We start from the raw sequence: 19,537 nt of genomic DNA, 5'->3' as shown, positions 1-19,537 counted from the left end.
GCAGGCTCCACGCTGTCATCACAGAGCCCAACACAGGGCTTGATCTCACAAACCATGAGATTATGACCTGAGCTGAAATCAAGAGTCAAATGCTTAACCAGCTGAGCCCCGTCAGGCACCCAAAGTGTGGGACTCTTGATCTTGGGGTTGTGGGTTTAGGCCCCCATGTTAGGTGTAGAGTCACTTAAAATCTTTAAAAATAAAACAAAGTGGCTAGAGTGAACATTCTTGCCTTATTCGCAATATTAGGAGAACTCCCAATATTTCACCATTATATAAAATACTAGATGTAGTTTTTCACTCATCCTATTTATCAGATTGAAGGGAGTTACGTTTAATTCTTAGTTTGCTGAGAATTTTGTCATGAATGGTGCTGAATTTTCTCAGATTTTTTTTCTGTATCTGTTCAAATGGTTATATGCTTTTTATTCTGGTAATATAAGTTACATTGATTGGTATTTAATTTGAAACATTTCTTGGATAAACCACATGATCATAGTATATTACCCTTCTTATATATTGTTGGATTCAATTTGTTGTTTTGCATCTGTATTCATGAGGCTGATTTTCTTTCCTGGTAATATCTTTGTCAAGTTTTGGTATTCGGGATTTGCTTATTTAATAAAGGGAGGGGTGCCTGGGTGGCTCAGTCGGTTGAGCATCTGACTCTTGGTTTCGGCTCAGGTCATGATCATGGTTTGTGAGTTCGAGCCCTGTATTGGGCTCTGTGCTGACAGTGCAGAGCTTGCTTGGTATTCTCTCTCTCCCTCCCTCTCTCTCTGCCCCTCGCCTGCCCATTCTCTCTCTCTCTCTCAAAATAAATAAAAACTTAAAAAAAATTTTTTTTTAAATAAGACAAGTTAGGGAGTATCTCTCTTCTGTTTTCTAGAAAGTATGTAAGATGGTTATTACTTCCTTAAATGGTTGCTAGAACCCACCAGTGAAGCCATTTGGGCCTAGAGTTTTGTTTTGATTTTTGTGGTTTTTTGTTTTGTTTTTGTTGTGTGTTAATTATGAAATGTTTTCTTTAGTAGATGGGTTTCTATTTATTTTTATAGTTGGAGTAATTTTAAGGGATTTTTCATTTTATCTCAGTTACTGAATTGATTTGCATTATGTGAACATTATATTTGTAGGATATGAAGTGATATTTCTCCTTCTATTTCTGATATCAGTAATTTGTGTTGCCTTTTGTTTTTCTTGAACAATCTTGCTAAAAGCGTAAATGATTTTTTTTTTATCCTTTAAACTGTTGGTTTTAATTTTTTTGAATTGTCTAATCTTTGGCTTGAGTATTGTTTTGAATTGAAGTTCACTAACTTGTTTTTGTGCCATCTCAAATCTATTAACTAATAATAGATTCAGCCTATCCAGTGAATTTTTAAGTTTTGATATTTAACCGCCTACTTTTTGAAGTTTCATGTCTTTCTGTTTCCATTTGCTGTCAATATTTCTTATCTGTTCACTCATTATAACATGTTGAATATACTTGTGTTAACGGCTTGAGCATCCTTGCCAGTTAATTCCAACGTCTAGATCATCTTGTAATAGGTTTTCCTCCCGTTCTTGAGTTACAGTTTTTATCTTTTTTGCATGTTTAGTAATTTTTTGTTGTATATTGGATTTTGTTGATGGTATTGTAGATTTTTTTTTTTTAAGCGTATTGATTTTCATTCCAGATAACTAGCTTGTAAAAATACACTTACCATATAACCCAGCAATTGCATTTCTGGGTATTTATCCTAGAGAAATGAAAACTTACGTTCACACAGAAACCTGTGCACAAATATTTATAGCAACTTTATTTATAATTACCCCCAAAAGAATACATCCCATTTGTACTTCGACAGGTGGGAAAAAACAAACAAACAAAAAACTGTATCTCCATACCGCGGAGCAATGAAAAGGAACAAACTATTGATATATTCAACAAATTGGATGGATTTCATGGGTATTATGCTGAGTAAAAAGAAAACTAGCCAATCTAAAATGTTTCCATACTATCTGATTCAATTTTTGTAAGATTCTCAAAGTGAAAAAATTATAGAAATAGAGGACAGATAAATGGTTACCAGCAATTAAGGAAAGGGGAGGAGGGTGTGATTATAAACAGCAAAAGGGAATCTAAGTTGTGGTATGGTGTATGGATCTGTACATGTCCTAAAATGCCATAGAATTACAAACAAAGATATACAAAAAACAAACTATGATTGCATGAAAAAAATGGCAAAATCCAAGTAAAGTCTATAGTCTAGACAATTGTATTGTGCCAATCAGTTTCTCAGCTTATGATAATACACTGCAATTATGTAAGTTGTCACCATCGGGGTAGGTGAGCGGTGAGTACATGGGATCGCTCTGTACCACTTTTACTACTTCTTGTGAAGATGAGAGGCTCTAAGGATTTCAAAATAAAATTAAAAATATATTACTGACGGATCACCTTGAAATTATAGAGGTTTGGTTTTTATACTTTGTCACACCAGATGTTATTTCAGTTTTGCCCTTAGCCTTAGGAGAATCCTTATTCCTGGAATATAGTCTTTACCCTGAGATGTGGCCCTTCTGTGGTTTCTGTGAGAAGTCCGTTGTGTTCACCAAGCCCTTTTAACTTGGCAGGATTCAAAATCCAAACTGTGTCTTTCCTGTGGTAGGAAGCCGAAATCTCTGTTCAGCTTTTTAGTCTTCCAGCTGTTGCCTTCTGTTGGGCTATTTGGAGTCTCCCAGTGCATGAGCAGTTCAGGGACCAGCCAAAGATTTGAGCATTTGTGGACAGATTTAAGCTCCCCCTGCCCTGTACTGTACTACCCTTCCTACCATGATTTTCCCCTCCTATCGTCAGCTTTCTGTCAGCTCTTAGATGCCAATGAGACTGTGGTTTTCTTCTTTAGCCCTAGCCTCCCAGTACTTACGGGGGATACACTGGGAAGAGTTCTCTTAAGGTAGAGTTGTACGAATACATCTCATCTCAGTATGGTTCCTTTCTTTTAATAATCAAATCTCCTACGTTTCTGCTGGCTGTTGGTCACTTTCAGTATCTTTAAACAGTTACTTTTAACTTTTTAAAAAATTTTTAAATGTTTATTTTTGAGAGCGAGAGCGAGAGACCGTGAATGGGGGAGGGGCAGAGACAGAGGGAGACACAATCTGAAGCAGACTCCAGGCTCTGAGCTGTCAGCACAGAGCCTGATTGGAGGGGTGGGGAGGGGGGGTGGGGGCTCAAACTCACGAACCTTGAGATCGTGACCTGAGCTGAAGTCAGTGGCTTAACCAACTGAGTCACCCAGGAGCCCTTGAACAGTTATTTTAATATTTTGTCCAGAGTTAATAATTGTTATCTAAGGGCAAATTAGTCCAATGTGAGATAGTCCATTATTACTGGAACCAAAGCTCAACGAATTTTAAAGTATTACGAATATAAAAAGTTTGTAAAGGGGCACCTGGGTGGCCCAGTTGGTTGATCATCTGATTCTGCTCAGGTCATGATCTCACGGTTCATGAATTTGAGCCCTGCGTTCGGTTCTGTGTTGACAGCGTGGAGCCTAGAGCCTGCTTGAGTTCTGTGTCTCCCTTGCTCTCTACCCATCCCCCACTCATGCTCTGGCTGGCTGGCTTTCTCTTTCTCTCTCTCTCTCTCTCTCTCAAAAAGTGAATGAACTTTATTAAAAAAGTTTATAAAGTTTTTCAGTGAAAAATTTGAAAGTGGGGTGCCTGGGTGGCTCAGTCAATTAAGCCTCCAACTCTTGATTTCGGCTCCGGTCATGATCTTACAGTTCGTGGGTTCAAGTCCTGCATGGAGCTCTGTACTGACAGAGCCTGCCTGGGATTCTCCTTTTCTCTCTGCTTCTCCCCTGCTCACTCTCTTTCTCTCAAAAGTAAATAAGTAAACATTTAAAAAAATTCAAAAGTAAAAATAACATAGTAACTTTAATGCATAGTTAGAAGTATTACAGAAATCAAAGAAAGTATTCAATGAAAACTGAAAATATGAACAATCAGTATTTTAATTAAAAAGAAGAATAAACATGCAAATGCAGCCAGAAAAAAAATTTTTAAAGACATATAAATGACTTTCAGAAGATTAAGGGCAGAATGTAATTATGTATTACCTAAGCAGCAGCCTTAGATAGGAATACATATTTAATCACCAGAAAGGACTTCAGCTGTAAAATCAGATCTTCATCCATTGTCTTTTGGAAATATTTTTCCATTTGGCTTTAAAAGTTGTATTTTCTTTCTTTATGCAGCATTTCTGACCTTTGTCATTTCTTAGAGACTAAAACAACAAAAACAACAATCTAACCTCCCTTCTGCTTTTATTTTTTTCTTCTCCTTTTAGTTTGCATAATTGGCCTTAAATGAGGTGAGAGTGAAGAAACTAGAGCCATCTCTGGATACATCGCTACCCCACTTCCCTGTAAGCTACCCTCCGGAGTGCTAGATTTGACCATATCTGTTTTGAGGACTCATTATGAACAAAGAAGTCTCCCAGGTGGGAATTGTAACTGTTTTTAAAGAGCTTTGTTTATACAAAAGTATGAAGGGAAAATGATTACCGATGGAAATATGTTTTTGATTTAAAAGTTTCAAAGTTATTATAAAACATCTGCTGACATTCCTAAATGAAAATGTTCTAGATTACACTTTATGAATCACTTTAATGCACATTGAAATGAATATAGGGTTCATATGAATATTTTACAGTGAGAACCTCCTCATTGAATTAAAAATGGCAAGCAGAAAAACCATACTGAACCATCCCTAGATTTGGTCTGTATATTTCTAACATGTGTACAGTCATTCAGTCTATATTTGGTGCCCATTTTTTTACATTTGGGCATTTTTACATAGCTGATTTCGAAGAGTTTGTGAGCTCCCTGAGGGAATAGTTCTTGTGTGTCCACAAAGATGACAGTGATCATAGAAGCCTATGTTAGAAGGATAAACATGCACTAAGCCAAGACAGTAGGTAAAAAGCTGAAGATTAATCAGAAAATGATAGATCAGTAAGTGGACTTTTGGCAGGAGGCTTTTTAAAATTAATAGATTTTTTAAATTGAGTTATAGCACTATACAGATAAAAGTTACAGATTTTAAGTGTAGAACTCCTGAATTATCATGTGCCAAACATATTTGTTAAACAGGTTAAGAAGTAAAACAATATTAGCACCCCAGGAGCTTCCCTCATCCTTGCCCAGCTGCACACCCACCTACTCACTTTTAAAGGAGAAGACGGTTGTCACCGTGGAGTGATAGCTGTCAGCTTGAAGAGTGGGCTTTAACCACCATAGATGTTAAAGGCAGTTAGATTTAGTTGGCTGACAAACAATACCTGTGTTTGGGATAAACAATGAATTTGGGAGATGGAGGCGAGACTATCTGTTGGCAGCAGAGTGCTTTAAAGCAGGGGCTGGAGGTGCAAAATAATCCTACTGCCTCTCTCTTTAAAGTCTCATTGGTAGGGGCACCTGGGTGGCGCAGTTAAGCGTCCGACTTCGGCTCAGGTCATGATCTCGTGGTCCATGAGTTCGAGCCCCACGTCGGGCTCTGTGCTGACAGCTCGGAGCCTGGAGCCTGCTTTGGATTCTGTGTCTCCCTTGCTCTCTGCCCCTCCCCTGCTAATGTTTGTCTTTTTCTCTCTCTCTCAAAATAATAAACTTTTTTTTTTTTAATTTAACAAAAATAAATAAAGTCTCATTGGTTTCTAGAACACACTCCAGATTTCTGGCTTTCATTTAACTGGAGATATATTTATTAACTTGTATTTTCTATTATTTGAAATCAGACTATTAATTCCCAATGGAGAGAGAGAGAGAGAGAGGAGTTTATATTTATGAAAGAGAAAGGGAGAGAAAACAGAATCATCTAGTGACTGAACTCTGGCTTAGGTGTGTTTTTCTTTAACTCCTTTTTCATTGAGTGACTCTAAGAAGTCTCTTTTCTTCATATCACAATGAAGATTTTTATCTTCTCTATTTCTCCTTAACATTTATCAAAATAATTTTAAACCTGCCACATAGTTGCAAGATTGGTAGGCCCTGTGTATTGCCCATTGCCCACTTTCACCAGTTGGAAACATTTTGTTATGTTTGCTTTATCTCTCTGTATATTTGCTACTATTTCTGCTGCTGAATCATCTGAGAGGAAGTTGTAGACATTTACGTTCTTCCACTCCTAAATATTCAGTGTGTTTCTCCTGCTTAACCACAACATAATAATGAAACTCAGGAAACAACATTTTCATTATTATTATTATTATTATTATTATTATCGCATTTAGAGTTCATATTAAATTTTTATCAGTCCTCTGATCCAGAATCACACATTGTGTAGTTGTTACATCTCTTTGGTTCCTTTAACCTGGAATCAGCTTTTCTTTGTCTTCCATAAAATGGACATTTTGGGAGAGTACAGGTCAGCTGTTCCGTATAATAGCACTCATTTTGAACTTGATATCTGTTTCCATCTTTGTTCCTTTCTAAAGAGACTATGATATGGGACTTTGGAGATTCATGGATTTGTTAACTGAGAATGTTATCTGGTAGAACAAAGCCTGTAAAGATTTTTTTCAGGGGAAAGTCTGTTGAAACATGGTGGGAGCCCAGAATTCCAGAAGGTAGATTCCTAAAGATGATTTGGATGTTATTGAAAAGAATTTTATATGTGTGTGGATGTATATATATGATCTTAGAATCCAAGATTTATAAATTTTTGGACAAAAATTAGGGTTTGTATGGCAAAACTTTTTGAAGGAATAACACGTTTATATTTTAAGGTAAATTATATTTATAAGAAATAATTGGTTTTGTATTATAATGATGAGAGAAGTCAGGACTGGGTATCCAATCAATTTTATTTATTTGTGTGACGTTTGGATGAAGAATTGAGAAGGCTCTCTGTTCGTGTGTTTGAAACTCCCTGTAAATACCACCCAGGATTTCTAGAGGTGGCACAATTTAATGTCAGCTTTTCTGAGAGAACTCCTAATGAAGAAGCATTTTAATGTAGAAGCAAAAGCAAATATTGGGAATCTGTTGTTGGCTTTTTACTTCTCAGTTATGTGACTATAGATTAGTTATATGAGTTAAAGCATAGCCAGATTCTGGAGCCAAATTACTTAATGATTTTGACCTCTGCTACTTATGATGTTAAGCAGATCAAGTAATGTTTCTATGCCTCAGTTTCCTCATTTCTTACAATCTGTAAATAGGTTATAAAGTTGCCTGTCTTATACTTTATGAGTGAATTGAATTAGTAAGGTTTATGAGTAAATAATGTAAATTCCAGGGGTCCCTGGGTGGCTCAGTCGGTTGAGCGTCCGACTTCAACTCAGGTCATGATCTTGCCATTTGTGAGTTCGAGCCCCGTGTCAGATTCTGTGCTGACAGCTCAGAGCCTGGAGCCTGCTTCGTATTCTGTGTCTCCTCCTCTCCCTGCCCCTCCCATGCTCATGCTCTGTCTCTGTCTTTCTCTCAATAATAAATAAATGTTAAAAAATGTAAATTCGATGGTTAGAACAATGATTGGCACATAGTAAATCCTGTGTAAGTGTTGGTCATCATCATTGTTATCTTCATCATCATCATCATTGTCAGTAGTTTGTAAGATAAAATTGTTGAACTCAATCAGTGATTCTGTAAGTAGAAATAATAATGCATACTTCATAGGGCAGTTGTGAAGAGTAAATGAGTTAATACATAATAAAATACATAAACTGTACACACACACACACAATTATTATTATTATATTGTCCTATCTTGTCATTAAATGCACGTTAATAGGCCTACTGTTTTGTGAACAATTTTTATTATTTTTTCTGCTCAAATTCTTTGTTACTGACTTGATACTGTGAAAATGGGAACAGGCAAGATAGGCATTTTGTATATTCTTAAGTGGCCTATAGTCAAAAAGTTTGAGGAACAGTGTACTAGATGACAATTGCTGGGGTCCCTCTGATTCTGAAATTTTGAATCTGAGTCTCCAGTTTAAAATTTATAAGCCTTACTGGGGCGCCTAGGTGGCTCAATTAGTTAAGTGTCCAACTTTGGCTCAGGACATGATCTCGCGGTCCATGGGTTTGAGCCCCATATCAGGCTCTGTGCTGACAGCTCAGAGCGTGGAGGTTGCTTCGGATTCTGTGTCTCCCTCTTTCTCTGACCCTTCCCAGCTCATGCTCTGTCTCTCTCTCTCTCTCTCTCAAAAATTAAAAAAAACATTAAAAAATTAAAAAAAAATTATAAGCGTTACTCTCATAGGTGTTATTCTGTTGAGAACACTGGAAAGTGAAATTTGAGTTTCACTTGTTTCGAGTTGGCCATTTGTTGGGCATTGTACTGGAAGGGATATGACTAGAGCAATTAGTATGATCATTGAGGAAATATAAATGCTACTTAACTAGCTATTCACCTGAGATGCTTGGGGAATTTTTTTTTTTGGTTTCCCCATGGGTATCAATAAGGCTTTTGCCAAATATAAATGAATCAAGTAGGATGACTTAAGTTTTAAGCTAGGCTTTAAAAAATGCATATTCTTCTGCAAATTTGGGTAATGAGGATTGTATGTACATTTGTATTGTGATTTCATTCAAGCCACTTCTGCTCCAGCTAGGGGGATGATCCCAAAATTAACTGGAGGCTTACCTGACTTGATCATTTTCTAGTGCCCTCAAAATATAATTTCATTGTTTTGGCAAATTATTAACCCATGCAGCTTGGTACTTCTACTGCCTTATAATGTTAAGGATCAAATTTCAGTATGTTTATTTTTCTTTTACTGATTTATATATGTACATTTAACCATACTATATTCTGAAATGAGTTTCTGAAATACTTTGTGGGAAATTGAACAACTTCTGATCAGATATTGGAATAATTTCATGTAGTAAATGTGATTTTGGGTTTGGATATTCATCTGTAGATTATCTGTATCTAAAGCTGATCTTCATTCTCTTCTGGCCACTGATCTTCGTTCTCTTCTGCTCATTAGTTTCTGAATCTGTGAAGGAGAATGGAATTGACGGAAAGAGAGAGAGTGAAATTTTTATCACTTAGTTTTACATCTATGACCACCATTTTCAAGGCTGTTACCTCTTTGCTAAACTATTACAAACTCTTCTCCTGTGCACATGCAAGTAAATATCAAACACTTATTTTATTGTTTACACAGTTAAAGAGAGCTGTGGCTAGGAAGACTGATTTTAATCTTTTTTTTTTTTTTTAAAGAAATACCAACATATCTTCCACAAGTTAGAATGATATAGTACCGATTTTTGGAAGTCATATACAGTATATCTATTAATTACCCAATGTAATTGTATGATAACTGGAATCATTTAATTTCATGGATTTGCAAGGAAATGTTGAGGGTGTTTCTGCCCAGTTGTTTTACTATGATAGCTGCCACAAATATGTATTTCATATGCCAACTATTTTTCCTCAGGGACAAATTCATTCAATAGGAATATTTTAGCAAGGTGAATGCGTTTATGTTTATTTTTTAACTTTAAAAAATTAAATTTTAAATAAAGTCAATGAGAGGGATTTAAAATACTGGGTTTTAAAACTGATTTTTCTCTTCTTCCTATATTTTTGTTAATAAAAAACAAAAAATAAACTTTTACAGTTTTTCCAAACTTATTCTTTCTGTTTAGAAAAAAATAATGCAAAGAAAAAAAGCATTGTCTCTTAACCTAAACATAAATTTATTAAATGTATTACTTCAGACATGACACACTTGTAGAATTTAAAGTATTAAATCCTTGATAATTTCTTTATTATTAATATATAAAATATTTTGCACAAGATTTTCTTTTACTGTAAAAAACATTTTAAGAAAAATCAGATGTTTTATAGAACCAATGAACTAAGAAAAAATGATGTCTTTATTTTTAAGAGTTCATTGCTTTGAATCCATTTCTTTGCCTTTGTTTTTTATTCCTGGGCATAAGAGTTCAGATCCTGGCAGGCCATTTGTGGCAGAGACTTATTGGGGTAGGGGTTCTTCTCTGGGCCAGGGAGAGCCACCATCTGAATTTTGGTCTCTGGCTTTGTGGATTCAGAGACTTTTTGTTTCCAGACCTTTAAGGAAATCTTTTTTAGGCATTAGCTTCAAAATATCTGGGATTTATTTATTTATTTATTTATTTTAAACGTTTATTTATTTTTGAGAGAGAGAGAGACAGAGCATGAACGGGGGAGGGTCAGAGAGAGGGAGACACAGAATCTGAAACAGGCTCCAGGCTCTGAGCTGTCAGCACAGAGCCCGACGCGGGGCTCGAACTCACGGACCGGACCGCGAGATCATGACCTGAGCCGAAGTCGGCCACTTAACCGACTGAGCCACCCAGGTGCCCCAAAATATCTGCTTTTTTAACAAGAAGTTAGGAGGCATTCAGAGAAATAAGAAAGTATGGTATATACCCAGGAAGAATAGCAATCAGTAGAAATTGTCTTTAAGGAAGTCCAGGCATTGCACTTACTAAACAAGAAAAAAAATAGATAAATTGGATTTCATCAAAATTAAAAACTGTTCATAAAGAAAATGTTTGCAAATAATATATCTGGTAGAGGCTTAGTACCCTAATATAAAGAACTTTCATGGCTTAACAAAAAAAGACAAATAACCCAACTTAAAAACGGGCAAAGGACCTGAATAGACATTTCTCCAAAAAAAGATACACAACGGTCAATAAGCACCTGAAAAGGTGTTCAGTGTCATTACTGATTAGGGAAATCAATGTAAATCAAAGCGGTAATGAGATACCATTTCACACCTCCTAAGACGACCAGAATTAAAATAAAATTACAAAACATAAAATAACAATTTTTGGTGAGAATGTGGAGAAATTGGAATGCTTGTACATTGCTGTAGCCACTGTGGAAGACAGTTTGGCAGTTTCTCAAAAAGCTAAAGAGAGTTACATTATTATGACTTAGTAGTTCCACTCTAAAATACCAAGGGAATTGAAGACATGTTCACATTTATGCATATAAATGATCATAGAATCATTCCTCATAAATAGCCCCCAAATGGAAAAACCTAATGGCCATCAACTGGCAGATAAACAAAATGTGATGTATACAAACAATGGAAAAGTATCCAACCATAAAAAAGGCGATGTAAATCCCAATACTTTCTTATCACTTGAGAAAGATTTCAGTTGACATTGCAATGAAAAGACAAGAGAAATTGAAAACTTCTTTTAGAGAACCCTAAGTGTCTGAAGATGCCAGTCTGAGAAATACTTCTTTATTGACAGTTGCCCACTGCAGGAGCTCTTTGTTTATAATGATTTTCCTATGTGATTCTTTTCATACAGCTGTCAAATTGGAGAGGTTCGGCCCTCAGAATGTCCCTCTCATCATGTCTGTGCTGCTTTGTGCTAATTGCCTGCTAAGCATTTTGAAGTATATTTATTAGAGCTGTTTACTAACATATTGTTACTTATTTTTCAAATTATGTGATTCTCAGCTAAATCTGGGAGATGAGTGACCAATTTCTTATGTTCTAGAAATTTATAGTTCAAGTGAAATATAAAACACTGACCTATTTCTTCAGCCTCACCTATTTGGTTTTGTCTGATCTATTTGAGATAGATGTGGTTTCTGATTCCCAAAACTGTTCTCTACAGATTGCATGAGGTTGAGTATAACTTAGCAACTCTTTTTAAATCAGCAGGGTACTTTGACTTAGAAACCTTACCTCTTTTTAAAAGGTGGTATGCAAATTGTTTCCTGAAACCAACATTCTTTTCTTAATGAACCTTATTTAAGTACCCTTACTGGCATATATAAAGCCACTCCACAAATAGAACAGCTGTAATAGTTTTCACTCATCAGGGGATTTGCATTCCACTATCTGTATATTGTGTTTTGTAAATAGAAAGCAGTTAATACCAGAATCATATCATCAGCAAATTGTTGGTGACCCTCTCATAGCTTCTTACTGTTGGCTCTTATTTTGGTAGGTCAGCCTGTCTGGCTGCTGTTGAGTTATTGTCTAATGTCTGCTCAGCCTCAGAATCTTGGATAAATTTAGAAGATGTCAATCTCTAGCCAGTAGTCTGAGGGGAGCACAGTATGGGGGATCTTATTTTCAATCTAGGTTTATTTGTTGCTCAAAATGATCCAGTCTATGAAATTATATTATTTATGTTTACAGTTGTATCACTGTGACATGACTTTATGTTTTTATAGTACTATGAAATATTGTTTGAGGTTTTCCCTAAATAGTATATTTTTACCTTTTCAAAATTAGAAGAGATGTTCTCCAGTTTCTGGATCAAGAAGATAGGGCTTGGGTTTTTTCCCCCCATTGAAAATAGGGTAGAAAGGATTTCAGATAAGCTCATAGTCTCACTTATAGGAAAGAATTCCAAAGCTTTATGAATGATTCCAGAAAATATATTAACCATAAAATATCTGAAATATCCTTTAAACTTTTACATGTCATCTTAGTTAAATAATCACTTCTAATGCATCACCTGTCTTAGCTTCTGTATCTTTTAGGCATTATGTTAGATACTGGATATACAGTAAAAAGATCCAGTAATTGGCTTTGAGTTCATAATCTAGAATGGGAGACAAACAAAAGAATTATAATTTATAGCATAGTATACAGTATAGTATAGTACAGTATAGTATAGTATAATAAGCATAGTATATTGCCCTTTCTATTTTGAGAGTCAGTAGAATTCCAGATGGGTAAATTCTCAGATAGGTATAACCTAATGTCTTTGGAGGCAAAGAAGATAGGCAGATAAGGAAGTAAGAAGTGGCCCCTGAGCATGAGGTGGGAATTAGCTAATTCCTTTCTTTTGGTTTAGCGAACTCCAGAGTCTTATCTTTCATTATATTCCCCCCTTCATTTTCTGCTCTCTTTTATTTCTATTGCTGTTGAAAAGTTTAGAATTAATGTCCCATTATTATAAAGGTTATTGCATAATTTCATTATTTGTATTAATACATTTAAAAACATTACATTTTATTTCTATGTGAATATAGAATGAGGTGGCTTCTTCTGCGATATTTGGTTTTGTGATAACCTCATTTATGCTTCTGTGAGTTTCTTAGGAAAAGAAGGTAGCAGTTGTATTAATTACAGTAATATATCACTTAGATGATTATTATTTTGTGTTTGGGTTTCAGAAGAGATACTAACAAACATGTCGAGTCTTTTGACATCTTTTTTATTGTGGTGATTGTTTTTACAAGTCTGGCCTGTTTGCCTTTGCATTGAGGTTGTCCACCTTGCAATTACTGTAATTATTTTTCTAATCATGGGTCCTTCCTCTCCCCCCACCACAAGAGATTTAACAAGTATTTTTTATGATGACATTACTCCACAATGCAACTCATCTCATTTATTCATCATTAACAGAAGTCTGGAACGTAAACATCCAACATATTTTATACAAATTGAGTTTGAGGAGACAGTGGGATATCCAAATGAAAAAGTCCATTTAGCAGTTGGAAACTTAAATACCAAATTACTGAAATGAGAAAGATTGTACTTACCCTTTATAGCAGAAGTCTTAGAATGAAAATCAGATCTTGTCATTCCTCTGTTCTTAACCCTCCACTGATTGCTTAATTCAGAGTAAAGCTAAAATCTTTAAAATGGTTTTTATGGCCTTACACGATGTAGCCTCATCGTGTAATCTTTCTGAGCTCATCTGCTCCCTCACTCCCTGGTTCTAACTACACTGATCTCTTTCATCTTTTGCAAAAAGCATAGTTATGCTCCAGCCTTAAGGCCTTACAGCCCTTCCCTTTGCGCCTGCCAGGAGCACTCTTCCTCCAGATACCTTTCCCTTTCCTTCACATCCTTCAAGTCTTTGCTCTTATCTCACCTTCTCAATGAGGCCTTTTCTAACTATGCTACTTAAAACTGCTGTCCCTTCCCTTCTACACACTTACACCTCTGTTTTTGCCTGATTTTCCTCTATAACACATATCACCTTTTAATATACTCTATAATTTACTTTTTAATTTTATTTATTATCTCTCTGCCTTACAATAGAATGAACCTCTATGAGGACATGAGGACAGTGATTTTTATAAATTTTATTCATGGTCGTATCCCCAGTACCTAGAACAGAGGCTGGCATATACTAGGAACTCAGTAAATATTTGTTGCTGGTGAAATTAGGGCTACCCACGTTGGATCAATTTAAAGTTTTCTGACTAATGTTTTCCTTTTCTGGAAACGTGGAATATAACCAAGGATTTTATTTTTAAAGTCTTTCCTTAGTGTCAGAACTAAAATTAACATACATAATCTACATGTGTGTGTCTCTGTTTCCTATGGATTATATATATGTGTGTCATATATAATATATAACATATATAGTCTATTAAGTACATGATTGAATAGATGTTTAGTCACTTATTCACCAAATTCTATAATTGACGCACAGTAGATGAGAGCTGATGGAAACTTTGTATATTATGTCCAAGAGGTTGAATGTTGTTCTTTCAGCAGTGAGGATTTAGTGAAGGATTTTAAACAAGAGATGGAGATGATCAGACTTACATTTCTGATAGCCTGCTCTGGTGGCTCAGGGAGACCATCTGGAAGGCTATTTTAATAGTCCAGCAGGAGGGGCGCCTAGGTGGTTCAGTCGGTTAAGCGTCCAACTCTTGATTTCAGCTCAGGTCATGATCTCACAGTTCGTGGGATCGAGGCCTGTCTGGGATTCTCTCTTTCCTCGCTCTCTGTCCCTCCCCCTGTCATACTATGTCTCTCTCTCTCTCTCTCTCTTTCTCTAAATAAATAAACATTTGAAAAAAAGAAATGGTCCAGCAGGAGGTGATGAGAGGAGGCTATGAAGAATGGATGGATTTGGGAAATATTTAGGAAATAAAAATTGACAAATCTTGGTGTCTGCTTGCATATGGGTTTTGAGAGAAGAGGTTAGAAGGACTCCAGCATACCAACTAAAAGAAGAAATATATGAGGTGAGGTTTAGTTCAGTTTGGAAAGTTGAATTTGAAGTGCCTGGGTAACATCTGGATGGAGATAGCTGGTGAGGTATTGGATTATGGCTCTGAGACTTAGGAGATCTGAGCTAGAGGTGGAGATTTGGGGATAATCAGTATAGAGATGTGTTTTGATATCAGGCTGAGTGAGTGGTATCACCCGAGGATAATGTATGTAGTCTGAGGGAAAAAGAGGCCTTGGACATGAGGACCTTGAGGAATTCTGACCCCCAAGAATTGGGCAAAAAGTACTTAGAATAAGATCAGAAGAAAACCACACTGTTCTAGTCAGGTTTGATTTATGCATCACTTCTTTGGAGAGGGCCCCAATTAAAATTAGGTCTCCTCTATTGCTTCTCTCTATGAGAAACATTCTATTCTATTCTTTTCCTATTCTTTTCCTTTTCCTTTTCCTTTTGTATTCTTTTCCTTTGTAACTTTTATCACAGTTTAAAATTATATGTTACTTTTGTGTCTTATTTGCTTATTTCTCCCGCTCCCTGAGGGCAGGAACCTCTATTTTGCTGACCATTTATTTGCTCAGCTTTTAGCACAGTGTCTGATGCATGATAGATGCTTGATTTATTTGTTAAGTAAATGAAGGAAGTACGGGATCACAGAAGCCAATGGTGACAGTGTTTCAGAAGGTTATTTCAAATGCTGCTCCAAGTAGGCCAATAAAATAATAATAATAATAATAATAATAATAATAGTTAGCATATATTGAGCACTAACAAATGAAGGCATGAAAAGTGTCCATTGTATTTATTGATAAGAAGGTTTGGGATGAGTTATCCACAAGTGAACCCTAGGCCCTCATGGAGCTCTCTGTCTAAAGAGAAAATAACAACAGTCAGCATTCTCCAGGAACTAGAGTATGCTCTTTACATGCACTGTTTCGTTCAGTCCTTATAACAGATCTGAAGGTGGGTGAAGGTAATTATTATCTGTATGTTATAGATGAGGAATTAGGTTTAAGGAGATTATACACTTTGCCCAAGAATAAGTAGGTACTGGTTAAGCCAGGACTTCAACTTAAGTAAGGCCTTTCTGACCCCACATCCCATGCTTTCAACCACCATGCTCCAGTAGGGGGACCCAGTTGATTCCTCATCAGGGAACTGATATCTTGGAAATGACATTTGAGCAGGAATGGTTTAGGTGCTGTTTATAGGACAGATTAGAAGTGAGAGTGACTGGAATTGAGAAACCAGATACATGGATCTTGCATTAATCCAGAATGAAGCATTGGGTTCCAACTAGAATCATAACTATATCTGAGAATAAAAAGGAGGGGACAATCTGAGATCTCTTATTAAGGAAGAATTGACAGGACATGGATACTGATTAGAAATGAGGAGTAAAGGAGAAAAGTAAAAAGCAATTACAAGACTGCAATCCTAGGCGTTGGAGGTTTTTATGAACTGCACTTCTCATGTGGGAGAAATTCAGAATGTGCCCCTTTTGTTGCATGAAATAATAAATTCATGATTAGAATTTTAGTTATTATTTGTACACAGAAAAGGGGGAACTGACAGTCTTTGGTATTGACAAAGGACAGGCTAGAGACAGTAAGTTTCAGGACTAGAGAAAAAGGATTTGCTCACATGTATTAATTAAAACCATGTGAGAGATTCTTATGGATCTCAGCATTCTTTATAAGCTTTATAAGCACAGTTGTCATTGCTGTGGAAAAGGAAAAGTTAAAGGTTTTTCCCATTTAGCAAGGATTTTCTTTCCTTTTTCAAGGGTAGATGGGGTGAAAACAAATGGGGGAGGTATGCTGTTTGGCACTAATAACATACAAAAGGTCGTGATGAATATAAGGCCAGGGATAGGATTCTGAGTTTCGTTAGGGATTCTACAGAGAATAGTGGTTGATAGGGACAAGTCAGAGTGGATCTGTAAGTGTAGTCACTACCTGGCACAACATGTGAGAGAGAGACCTGACTGGCGTGCTCAGGGAAATGACTTTGTGTTCTCTGGCATCTATACCAAGATCCTAACATAGACTAAACATTTGATCTTTGTCGCCTGACTACATAAACACAAGGTTAGGAATATAGAATTCAGAGTTGGTAAGTACCAAATCTAATTCATTGCTTCAACTTTAATTGTAGATGTATTATTTATTTTCTTAGCAGTATAAAATCCCAAACCTTATGAGTAAAAGTTGTTTCAAGTTCTTTTCAAAGCACAATCTAAAATAAATACATATAAGAAATAATTTCTCTGACTCCCAGTTATACCTTGTTCTTAGAAACATCTGAAAGTGATTTTTTTCTCTGAAATAAAATTTCAGTGTCTATTTCATTATTCTAATAATACTTTCATCCTGTTTGACCTTTGTGATTTCATAAGGGACTATTTATTTTGTTTTACAAATACAGAAAAGAAAGTGTAGAAACACTAAATAGCTGATGACTCTGTATAGATGGGGATACTTTTATGATGGCTGTAATTAGGTATTCACAGAGACCCTATAGTGTTTAGATATCTTCTAACATAAGGGAGCTTCCTCCTCTCCTGTGGTTAGAAAGCTCACCAGAGTAGATTTCTCATTGTTGTCCTTCCTTTTTTAGGTGTGAAGTTTTTCAACATGAGTGGCCTCGGGGACAGTTCATCCGACCCTGCTAACCCAGACTCACATAAGAGGAAAGGATCGCCATGTGACACACTGGCATCAAGGTAGGAACACTGTTTTCTTAGTCTAGATCTAGGAGAGCTTCTTTATCATTTTCATTGCCACTTAAGAGTTCTTGCTAAATCTACTCCAAGTTTTCTGTTCTTCTTGGAGTCCCTTATACTCCCCATGTTTTCTTGTTTCCCCGGGACTTTTGCACATGCTGCTCCCACAATCTAGCTTGCTCCCTCTAGATTTCTTGTAGTCAGTACCTATACATTCAACAGATACCAGCTTAGACATTACCACCTTAAAAGGAGCTTTCTCTTACTTCCATAAATATTATGTTAAGTCTCCCCCATTCCTGTATCTGTCTCGCATGTATGTTTATAGCTCTGATCCATAATTTCAGGTTTTTACTAGTTCATGTGATTATTTCGTGAATTTCTGGCTTCTCCACTACACGCTTAGGCAGCTATTTGGTAAGGACCTTGTCCGTTCTTACTATTATATGCCTAGTTTGTAGCATAGTGTGTGGCTTATATATAGTAAGGCCATAGTAAATATTTGTCACGTGAATAAATAAGTCTATTGTATATCTTCAACCTGCTATCTTAGAACGTTATGTTAGCAGAACTAAGAAATATCATTATTTTTATAATATTAGTATTAGGATTTTAAAGAATGCCTATTTGTGGAATTAAATATTTGTGTATCATAAGGAATATGATCACCTTAAATAGGCTAAAAGAGAATTATTGCTAAGGAGATTCTAACAAATGCCAGACAGAGAAAGAAACTCACTCGCATCAAAAGAACAGCTTCCCACCTGAGAGGATCTTACTCCATTCATCTTCTAGGATCTAGAGAAAGCTTTCTCAGCCTTCACACTATTGACCTTGTCAGCCAGATAATTCTTTGCTGTGGGCAGCTCTCCTGTAAGTTGTAGGATGCGTAGCAATATCCCTGACTTTCACACACTAGACTCCAGTAGCATCTTTCCATCAGTTATGATAACCAAAGTGTCACATCAGTTGTGACTACCAAAAAATGTCTTCAGACAGTTGTCAAATGTTTGTCAGGGATGGGGAAAGCAATATGGCCCCCATTGATCATGACTGATCTAGAGAGTGAAGTGGCAGAAGATTCTTCTGTCCCTGGATTACGTGCTTCTTTCTCATGGGGGATAAAGAAAGGATTTTAACAGGGGAGTAAGTGCCAGGGCTCCAGTCTGGAGAGAGAAAAGTTGATCAATTAAAAGGACTGTCACAGATCATAACTTAAGTATTCATAACCACAGGTAAGTGTCCAGATGCTCAGAGGAACGTTGATATTGAGATACAATCCAGATTTGTGTTGTCAAAGTTAATGTTCTTGTTTTATCTGTATGTAAAGTCAGTCCTTTTCAAAGGAAAATGTAAGAGTAAATAAATAGGGGTGTCTGGATGGCTCAGTCAGTTGGGCATCTGACTTCGGCTTAGGTCACAATCTCATAGTTTGTGAGCTCGAGCCCCACGTCAGGCTCTCTGCTGTCAGTGCAGAGTCTGTTTTGGGTCCTCTGTCCCCCTCTCTCTTTCTCTGCCCCTCCCATGCTTGTGCTTTCTCTCTCTCTCTCTCTCTCAAAAAATAAATAGATATTTTAAAAAAGTATAAATAAATAAAACTGTTGTTTTTTAGATTTAATTTTTTATTTGGGGAAATTTTTAAAATCTATGTTAAGAATAGACGCTAAGGAACTATATATATCCATTACATATAATTGTTCATATTTTGTGGTATTGTTAGTATTTTTTAATATTTTATCATATTTGTATAGTCTTATTTGAATAAGGTAGTAAAATATTAATTATTACATTGATTTGTCTGCAATTAATTTCTCCATTTTTAATAATTACATATATATATGAACTGGTGAGTAATACAGAATGTTTGTAA

At 36.1% G+C, this 19,537-nt stretch overlaps 1 protein-coding gene and 1 long non-coding RNA gene across 17 annotated transcripts in view; one reads left to right on the top strand and one right to left on the bottom strand.

Moving 5' to 3' along the window:
• NCOA1 (nuclear receptor coactivator 1) overlaps nt 1-19,537 on the top strand; it is a 241,278-nt gene that overhangs the window by 134,274 nt on the left and 87,467 nt on the right. For 15 of the 16 annotated variants that reach the window (XM_049651968.1, XM_049651961.1, XM_049651964.1 and 12 more), the window contains 2 exons: nt 4,340-4,492; nt 17,562-17,667. In XM_049651968.1, coding sequence (XP_049507925.1) covers nt 17,579-17,667 — 89 coding nt within the window. In that variant the 5' untranslated portion in view covers nt 4,340-4,492; nt 17,562-17,578. The remainder of the gene's footprint in view (nt 1-4,339; nt 4,493-17,561; nt 17,668-19,537) is intronic. The other variant, XM_049651969.1, reaches the window with a different exon arrangement.
• Nucleotides 8,864-18,518, bottom strand: LOC125937338 (uncharacterized). Its single transcript, XR_007462359.1, has 2 exons — nt 18,432-18,518; nt 8,864-8,995 (listed from the first exon to the last, which is right to left on the bottom strand). It is a non-coding gene; the product is annotated as an uncharacterized LOC125937338 (long non-coding RNA).

This window comes from Panthera uncia, assembly GCF_023721935.1.
Source record: "Panthera uncia isolate 11264 chromosome A3 unlocalized genomic scaffold, Puncia_PCG_1.0 HiC_scaffold_12, whole genome shotgun sequence".
NCBI lineage: Eukaryota > Metazoa > Chordata > Mammalia > Carnivora > Felidae > Panthera > Panthera uncia.
Note: the sequence above shows the minus strand (reverse complement) of the source record. Positions and strands in the feature narration are given on the sequence as shown.